The sequence below is a fragment of the Xyrauchen texanus genome, chromosome 12, assembly GCF_025860055.1.
Source record: "Xyrauchen texanus isolate HMW12.3.18 chromosome 12, RBS_HiC_50CHRs, whole genome shotgun sequence".
In the NCBI taxonomy this organism is placed as follows: Eukaryota; Metazoa; Chordata; class Actinopteri; order Cypriniformes; family Catostomidae; genus Xyrauchen; species Xyrauchen texanus.
In genome coordinates this window covers 41469714-41480051 of record NC_068287.1, presented here as the reverse complement: position 1 = coordinate 41480051, position 10338 = coordinate 41469714, and the positions used below count along the sequence as shown (strand labels likewise).

Below are 10338 nucleotides of genomic sequence, written 5' to 3'. Positions count from 1 at the left end.
GGAAAAAACAAGTTACATTTTTATTACTGTAATCCTGACAAAATGATAATATTTTTATTAAAATCACCTTAATACATCAAATACTGTCAATGTAAAATACTCTACTAATTCAATTATTTTGGCATTGCAGTAAAAAGAATGAGATTTTTGTCATTGGAATTTAAGGGGAAAATATTCTTAAGTAAATCTTATTTATTATCTTTTCATTTGATTTTGGGGTGAAATATGACATGGACATAAGCTCAACTGGAATTGTGCTTTTTTTTTTTTTTAAAGAGACAGTACACTTTTTACAAAGACCTTATTTACAATCTGCAAAGTGTCTTGCTCAAGGGCACAGTGGTGATAGCCTATTAGTTGATCTTTGCAGGGATTGAACCAGCAATCTTCTGGCTACCAGTTCTGAACTTAAACCACTATTCAATAGCCCTTCGCATTACCTCTCACCTTACTAGAAGTTAATCTTTTCTGGTGTACTGACACCATTTTATTGGTTTAAGTAAGGGAAGGAAGGATCCTGGATCGGAATCTACATTTAACTCCTAACTGAAGTTAAATGTTACAGACTGCATCGCAGCATCTCTGAGGATTTGTAATCGGAACGCCGTCCTTTGCTTCTATGACAGTCAGTTTCTGGGTCACTCTTACGCCCGCAGAGAGGCCCAATCCACCAGTATCAGAGAGAGAGAGAGGTAGAGGGAGGTATTTATAGAAAAATGGGGCTTCACTGTACCTTTTTCTTGCAAAAGAATCATTAAAAGACCCAGCAAGCTTGTCCCAGATTTCTGCTCAGGGCTCTGCAAGAGGGTTAGGGCTGGACCAAACTTAGTGGAGATGCAGAGACAGGGCTGCAGAGAGCCTGACTGCATTCTCTTATTCTAGATCTGATCATTGAAAAATCATCAATGGAGGTAAAGACCTGCTGGACTGGTTGCATCATTGAAGGATTTTTTATAATCATGGAGGGGTGACTTATTGAGCAAGGTGATGAGGTGCTGACCTGGGATGACCTCTTAGAACTTGACTCCACACACGTTGATATAGACACTCTGAAACCATGATGAGAAGGTTTTTGAAGAGCCAGAAGGGCCGGTTCTCCCTTCGCCAAAGCCGATCGGGATCCCGAAGCGCCTCAAAAGACTTCTGTAAGTTTCTCATGAAGAAAATATATATATATATTTTAAAGTCTGATTGTGGGTGGTGACTGTAGTGCCATAGTTCTCATCCTTTATGTCATTATTTTGGGATGTTAAAAGAATTGTAATTTGACGTATCATCAGTAAATGTACTTTGTTTAAACTGTGAAATTAAGACTATTTGCCCTTGATAACGATGGCCTTTCATTTGCATTACTGCATATTATACAGTACTATTGATGTGCATTAAAGTAATCTAGTGTTAGTGTTTTTATCCTGAAGTTAAGATTATATTTAATATTAATCTTGTGATATAAAGATTATTTTAATATTTAAAAAATATATTTGATTAATTATTAAATTTATTAAAATAAATATTATTATTTAGATAAATAATTATTATGATTAAAATAAATAATCTTAGTAATATGTACAGGTAAATACTCATGAGATATCATTGCACTGTTGTATATTGTACATGTATTCTACCATTGTAGTATACAATATATATTATTTATTTATTTTATTTAGATTTATTTATATTTTTTATTTTGTGTGAATATATAGTATACATTATATACAAATTCATAATGTTTCTCCAATTCCATAGACCCAAACCCGAACATGCTGAGAGAATTTCCACTGAATATTGGCAAGTATAACCAACTACTGAACCATTTTGAATCATTCATTTTTTATTAGGTCATGCATTCAGTCATACTAGATACAGTATATGATGCAGTGCTGTTACTACACAATCTAGGTTATGTACTATTCCAATGCATTTCAGGGGCAAGGGTGAAGCCAGAAATAGAGATAGCCATTTCCCCTTTCCTCCATTATGAGAAATATATATATATATATATATATATATATATATTAATTTTCCTCCATTGTGATAGATAGATAGATAGATAGATAGATCAATTTTCCTATTAGATGGATGGATAGATAGATCCATCAATTTTCATATTAGATAGATATATGGATGGATGGATAGATAGATTTTTCCATTCCCTAGATAGATAGATGGAAGGATGGATGGATGTATAGACCCATTTTCCCATTCCCCAGATAGATAGATAGATAGATAGATAGATCCATCCATTTTCCTATTAGATGGATGGATGGATGGATGGATGGATGGATGGATAGATGTATAGACCCATTTTCCCATTCCCCAGATAGATGGATGGATAGATAGATTTTCCCATTCCATTGATAGATGGATGGATGGATGGATGTATAGACCCATTTTCCCATTCGATAGATAGATAGATAGATAGATAGATCCATCCATTTTCCTATTAGATGGATGGATGGATGGATAGATGGATGTACCCATTTTCTCATTCCCCAGATAGATGGATGGATGGATGGATGGATAGATAGATAGATAGATCCATCCATTTTCCTATTAGATGGATGGATGGATGGATAGATAGATTTTCCCATTCCCCAGATAGATGGATGGATAGATAGATCCATCCATTTTCCTATTAGATGGATGGATAGATAGATTTTCCCATTCCATAGATAGATAAGATAGATGGATGGATGGATGGATAGATCCATCCATTTTACTATTAGATGGATGGATGGATGGATGGATGGATGGATGTATAGACTCATTTTCCCATTCCCCAGATAGATAGATAGATAGATAGATCCATCCATTTTCCTGATAGATGGATGGATGGATAGATAGATTTTCCCATTCCATAGATGGATGGATGGATGGATGTATAGACTCATTTTCCCATTCTCCAGATAGATAGATAGATAGATAGATAGATAGATAGATAGATAGATCCATCCATTTTCCTGATAGATGGATGGATGGATAGATGGATGGATGGATGGATGGATTTTCCCATTCCCTAGATAGATAGATCCATCCATCCATTCATTGATCCGTCCATTCGTCCATCTTCCACAACTGGTGAAGACAATAAATATGTCACATTTAAAATAAAAGCTCAAAGGCTCTTTCAAACATCACTCACAGCAATGCTCCTATTTATTGACTTTATGCAGATTTTGCCCTGCCTGCAAATAACCAGGGCTGGCCAGAAGAATTTGGCTTTAAGCTGGGTGGAGATGGACCCAGTTACATCCTCTCTGTGGTGGAGGGAAGCAGTGCATTCATGGCCGGCCTGCAGCCAGGCGATCAGGTTCTGGAGATCGATGGGCAGAACGTCTCCTCTTTTAGCACTAAAGCTCTCATTGCTTTGGCCCAGACCCTCAAGACGGTGCCACCCAGCATTGGAGTCGTGTCAAGAATTGAACAGGTCACTTAATCTTGATCGAGACACGTCATTGACATCAATTCAGTTTACCTAATTCACAAGAAAGAATACATTTTTAAGCCATTTTAACAAGGAGTTCATGACAAATATCTAAATTCAAACTCTTCTATATTCTCTATAATATAAAGTGAGGTCGAAAAGTCTAGTCTCCACTGATGACAATGCTTCTGTGTTGCATTTTCTCATTCAAATGTTTTTTCGTTTCATTTGTCACAATAGCAGCATTTGCCCGTGTGTTTGTTCAAGGTGCCCTTTTTGTCCTCAAGGAAATTCAAATCTCTCTTCATTTTCCTTTGCTCCAACCATTCAAAAACAGGTCATTAACCCTACTCCAATTTTCCACCACAGATGGACATTGCCCCAGGGCCTGATGGTCGTTTTGGCTTCACCATAGTGGGAGACAGCCCCCTGTTGGTGGAGGACTGTATGCCCAACTCTCCAGCAGGACGGAGTGGACTGCGAGCAGGTGACTATGTGATGGAGGTGAATGGGATTCCAGTGAAACAGCACGAGACGGCGGCCGCCATGATCAAGGCCTCTCAGGGACGTACGCTTCGTCTGGGTGTGCTCCGTATAAATCGCTGGAAGAAACGGACGAGCACCAGTATGAAAGAGACCTATCAGAGCGGAGACATCGTCAGACAGGACCGCAAGTACAAAGCTCTAGAGTTCAACAAGAAGGTTGGTCTTGAGGTTCTACTTGCATGTGTAAAAAATGACCCCCTGTGTTCTGTGGCCTGTAGTAGTCCATGTCTTTAGCTTTGAAGTATGCTAGTGTACTCCTAAAAGCTGATCAAACAAAGTGTTACTATATATATATATATATATATATATATATATATATATATATATATATATGCATTTAAAATGTACAGTCTTTCTTTTACTGAAAAACAGACAAAAAATATTAATGACTCATGTTGCACTGCACAGATTTGTATCCAATCAAATCAACTCTAGAGTGAAAATGTCCCTCCCCTTCCTACCAGCTAGCAAATCATGTGTCTGTGACGTACTTAAATGGTATATAATTTACACAACTTTGTTTGGTGTGGTGGATAGATGTTAACTCTCATAACAATTCTGACTTCTAAAGAGGTTCAAAGGAATAAAGTCGTTATTATTTGTAAATAAAATGCTGTGCATGTCATCTTAAAATGATGTTCACAGCTCAAAGAGTCTACCGTAAAATTGCTGTGGTCTCCCTTACTTTGGCTTGTCTCTGCATATTGATAGGTCGAGGAGATTTTAGGTGAGGAGCCTGAAGTGAAAGAGAGGCTTTTTGATTTGCTGAAGCAGTATGCAAGTGAGAGGGATGTTGAAGGGCTGGCTTCCACCCTTCCAGAAATACTGCTCACTGAGGAGCATCAGCAGCTGATTGACAGCATCAGGTACCAATGAGCTTTCATGAATCAAGCTGTATGACACGCCTCTTAAAGGGCCAGTGTCTCAAATCATTGCTGTTTGAAACGTCGACTTTTAAAGCTGAAGTTTGTAACTTTTTTAGTGTTGTAAGAAAGTCCAGCCCAACACAACAGCATTAGCTATGTTTTCATTCAAGTTCAAATGTAACTTATGCGGAAAAAAAACATTATGTTGCAAAAAAAATGTGCGAATAAAGCAGTGTTTCCATCCCATGTGCTCAAAAGTACAAAATTGCCACTCTATTATTAATAAAATTCTCACGGTTTAGGGCACACGGACAAAACACACTAGAAGATCTTGTCTCATGTCTGGGAGCAACAGCATGTCACACAGATCCAGGAGCACTATGTGTGTGCGTTTCTCCTTCCTAATGGCTTATGCCTAATATATTTTTCAAAAGTGTCAATAAACTCTTGCAGCCTTTGGATTTTCAGGACATTGTTATATCAAATAAAAAACTTATCCATCTCAAGCGACTGTATACATTTTTTATACCGTATCTTGGTGTTTCCATCCAGCAGATTTGATGCAATATCCCAAAATGCACATGGAAACCCAGCTAGTGACTTAACCAATGGCATGAACTGGGGGCAGGACTATCTGTTTGTTTGATCAACAGCAGATGTGGATGCGTTCAAAAGCTGTTTGAAAACCGTGTTAATTATGCAATTTAATTCGTTGCCAGTAGTGGTGCAGAAATTACACACTTCAGCTTTAACTCATAGAGATTGTTAATGGCTTGTATTACCATCTGCATAGGCTCATTTAAGTTTGTATATCTAAAATGTGATTTCAATAACATATATTCAAGTATAACACGTTACTATTTATCAATCATAACATTTTCTGTGTAAGTTTCTTCTCCTGTTTGGATTGTTGACAAGGCCTCAAATAACTGAATTAACCTACATTATTATTTAAAAAGTGTCATTTATTGTAACAAACCTGAAAAGAAAAAAAGACGATTAACTTTCTTATCAGGACAGTCATGAAAATGTAATGCAAATTAGGTTCAGGGTCTCGCCCACCTAAAACAACTGGAGATTGGCACCACTGATCTCATATTATATCATGAATTAGAGTTGTGTTGCTGTATCTCCGCCAAATGTGTAACAATGTTAAGAAATTGTAAATTGCAGTTTATTTTACGCTATTTCGGTGGAGCTAGTTCTATCGGGAAGACTCGCAGACTTGAGCGAAATTTAAGATGACATTTATTTGATGAATATAAAAAAAGAAAAGTAATGTCCCTCTTTGGCGTAAACCCTGTCTGGCGGTCCGAAGAAGTTGTACTCGGAACCGTCACATCCTGCCGGAGATAGGAGGCAGGGGCGAGGAGCCTACCCCCGTGCAGGACGGGACTCAACAGGTGGTGGTGGGGTGGTGGAGGTTGCCGTGTTAGCACACCGAAACAGCAATGTGATAGATTGTGAGCAGACTTATAAAGCAACGGCTTACATGTGATTGGCTGGGAGTTACCCAGCTAATGATGCGATGACGTGCAGCTGCTAGTCCTCCCGCTAGAACTACGCTGCGCTTACATTTCTTCACACAGTTTGAGAAAATCTCTAAATTCTCTTTGATTCAGAGTCTTTCATGTACTCTTGGATCTAATAATAGAAGAGGCAACAGAGTTGCTGATAAGGACAAAAATCAATTCTTGTAAAACAAAGTTCATTCTCATTGTCTTATAATGGAGTACACCATACTGCAAGGGAAACAATTGGGAACCTTGGTCAGCCCATCTCTTTCAAAAGTGCGCAAATTGTTAAGAAACAGACAGACTGTGAGAACCATTTTTTCCTATGGTTTTCATATTTCATATGCATACTTTTCTTTTGCTGTTGGTTTGTATATATTCTTGTATATTCAGTGTAATGTCGAGGTTGTGGCCTTCATTTGCCATGCAACTACAATTGAATGTAAAACAATGTTCTCTGTATTGTCTTTCATAATGACGAACTCATGAGTCATGAACTGTTTTAGGTGTTGAAGTATTGGATTCAATGCTTTGGAGTCTATAGATTGGTTTATTGCTTAACTTGTTTGGTATCTGTGAAATGACTGGTGTTTTTTTGGTAAACTGACCTTACGCTTAAAATAAAAATTACTAGTAATATTTATTTTTATTTCGCAAAGTAAATTTTAATAAGTATACATCACTTCAAGACATAGTATTTATTAAAGTGAGTAAATTTAACTTAAATATTACAGTCAATATGGTAACTTACTTTTACAATATGGTAACTTAGTTTTACTTACAAATCTGATGTACATCGTACAGTGGTGGAGCTAGAGTGGTGGCCAGAGGTGGCCGTGGCCACCATGGACCGAATTTGGCCACCCCACTCGCAATTGCTGTTTTAGTCTTTTAGTCTGTTTTTCCATTTTTTGGCTCAATTTAGTTCTTTAGAGGTGAAATCATCTATGTGCAAATGTACAAACGTAACGTGCGCACACCAAGGTCACCAAACCTCTCCAACTTGTGTGTCATTGTATCTACTCCTGACTCCGCCCCTGACATCGTGTACAAATGTAATGAAATTTAACGATTTTATATGAACATTTCACATTTCAAACTTCCCTTATTAACACATTTAATGTACCAAACGACGCACTCGTCTTCCACAGGAAGGGATATTGCATGCAATATAGTCTATTAGACATCATCACCTTGCATTACTGGCTTTAGTACATACCCAGACCTCAACACATGGTGCACAAAACACAATGACGGTAACAATTAACAGATTTGTTATTTTTTATCATTTTTAATCATGAATGGTTAATAACTTCAGGCTTCACAAATCAACCAAAATCAACAGATAAAACTGTGTAAAGAAATGTGCAAACAGTGAACCCATAAAGTCCATTAATTATTCAAGCGCAGTGACTGCTGGGAACACCAGCTTCGAAAAGTTACAGAAAATTGACTAAATACGAAACGGTTTTGTACTTTAGGATTGATACATGATGGCACATTGTAAAGATAACAAACAGTCATACACTGAGAACCCTAATAAGTTAACTTTACTCGATGGAGTAAACTCCTTCCCTCCATTGAATTGAGTAATTTCCAAAACCTTTGTAATTACGTTCACTTAACTTGGTGTCCATATAGAATGAAGTTAACTATTTAAATGAATATAACTAGATGCAAGTAGAATAAACTCAGATTTGCTATTTATTTTTGCTATTGTTGTTTCTACTTAATAAATGTAATTGAGTGGACACTAATTTAGATCATGCAGTAACGCAGCTGAAATAAAGAAGATTATAACTGATTCTGGGTCAATCATTATATGAACTTATTTCTCCACAGAAATGCACAGACACGTGTACTTCAGTTGCACACGCACAAAGAGAACTGAGATAGTGTTAATAAATAAAACCACAAAAGAGCCAAAACCTCTGAATTCTTAATAACAATTTAAATGCCCACATATGTTCCCTTTGACCAAACATAATTAAAAAATCATGGCTATTATGGGTATTGCCCATAGCCTTAATTTTGTACTCAATATTTTAAGTGTTAATAACTCAAACTATTGAGTCTATGGATTAAAATAAATGAATTCAAGGAACTCAGATATTTTAGTTATCAGTGGGGATTTCTTTAAGACTGCAAGGGAAGCTCAGCTTCCCCTATAATGTCAAAAAATAATGGTCAAATATGTACTATTGTGTAAACAATTTATTGACTAAAAATGCATTAGAACACGTTCATCTCGAAGACGAGTTCGTTCAGAATCAGCTACATTACATATAGCAGGTCGGCTGACTCGATTTACTTCTCATACATTCCCGTAGCGTCAGTGCATTTCCCTGTTGAAGCCGAGCGTCCATTGACTTCAATGGGGCTGCTCTGAACGTTTTTTTTCAGTGCTCCGAAAATAGACGGTCATTGGATAAATGCTGCGATTATGTCCCGCCCACGGACGCTCAGCGTCTCTGGGGGTGAATGAGGAGTGGGCTGGCCCGGACTCGGGCTTCCGCATGATGATTGGAGGATCTGTCGAAAGACTGCATCTCCTTTTGATTGACAGCGAATCTGTACTATAAGAAGTCACTGCAGCTATTTCAGGCTCAGTCCCATCGCGGATTTCTCAAGTGTAGTCGAAAGACAAACTGCTGCAACCTATTTCTTTATATTTGTTTGGCGAAATTGCTAGTCAATTTGCATAATACATTTCACACAATTATACACCACATTCCTTGTTTCAGTTTTACCAAGTTTAATATATTTTGTTTTAGAGCGTTCGTTCGTTCGTTCGTTCGTTCATTCATACAGTAGGCTAGGCTAGCGTCATACGGGTCAAACTGCGCACGATGGCAGAGGGTGCTAATATTGTCGACCTGATTTTGGCGAAGCCATTTGAAAGTCTTCCTTACGAGGAAAAAATTAGAATTAAACAGCAGGGCAGATCAACACCTAAGATTGATTTAGTGCAAAAAATAGGGTAAATAAGTTTATAATGTAGGCCGAAAATGAGCTTCCCCTCTTTGAAAGACCAGCAGCCGCCACTGTTAGTTATGAACCAGTTTAATTAGGACAACTTGATTTTTCCAGTAATGACAACAGTAGGGTTTACTGTGTATATAATATTTACTTATAAGCAAGAGCATTCATATTTACATGCTTGAATTGAGTACAATTGTAGAATTTAATAAAACAGCAGTAACTCTCACAAAATCATTAAATAATAGAGTATGTTACAGAATTGCTCCAATTTGTCTTTTGCTCTGTTCATTATGTGCGGTCGTCTCTGGCCCCATGAGCTGCATAATTAAGAAATTTTAGGCCAGTCCGAGGTGGGCATATATGCCGTTTTACTATGTCTTTCATTTAAACTCATCTTGCTCTGTGAACATTTACATCATTTACATTTATGCATTTGGCAGACGCTTTAATCCAAAGTGACTTACAGTGCACTTATTACAGGGACAATCCCCCCCCCGGAGCAACCTGGAGTTAAGTGCCTTGCTCAATGACACAATGGTGGTGGCTGTGGGGATCGAACCAGTGACCTTCTGGTTACCAGATTACCAGTTATGTGCTTAGACCACTACACCACCACCACTCCAATAGTGAACACAGTGTCAAGAAGACACATCACATCATGTCAGCTCTGCAGGTTTAGCTTTAGTGGATGATTTTATTTCTTCTCAACATGTTTATGTCTTTAAAATCACATAAAAAAAAAATTTCATTTCAAGATGTCGTTTAGTGCAAACTAACAAAGTACTGTTGATTCTCACATCAGTTTTCTCACATTTATATATATATATACTATGTATTTATAAAAGGTTTCTCATTAGCAGTTTTTTTCTCTCTCATAGTTTGCAGGTGTCAGTTTTCCTTCACCACTCTTGCTGTAATAAATCGCTGATTAGGGTCTTTGTCAGGGGAATTTGATGCATGTTATAGCTGAAAGGGTTTGAGTTACTCTAACAGAGCAGTTTAGACA

At 37.4% G+C, this 10338-nt stretch overlaps 1 protein-coding gene across 2 annotated transcripts in view; it reads left to right on the top strand.

Annotated features, from left to right (window-relative positions):
• The first annotated feature begins 936 nt into the window (after window positions 1–936).
• The window catches only part of grid2ipa (glutamate receptor, ionotropic, delta 2 (Grid2) interacting protein, a), a 36214-nt gene continuing 26812 nt past the window's right edge, over window positions 937–10338 (top strand). The window contains exons 1-5 of one of the 2 annotated variants that reach the window (XM_052139138.1): window positions 937–1145; window positions 1747–1789; window positions 3172–3427; window positions 3794–4126; window positions 4682–4836. In XM_052139138.1, the coding sequence (XP_051995098.1) occupies window positions 1058–1145; window positions 1747–1789; window positions 3172–3427; window positions 3794–4126; window positions 4682–4836 (875 nt within the window). In that variant the 5' untranslated portion in view covers window positions 937–1057. Of the gene's footprint in view, window positions 1146–1746; window positions 1790–3171; window positions 3428–3793; window positions 4127–4681; window positions 4837–10338 lie in introns of those variants that run through there. The other variant, XM_052139136.1, reaches the window with a different exon arrangement.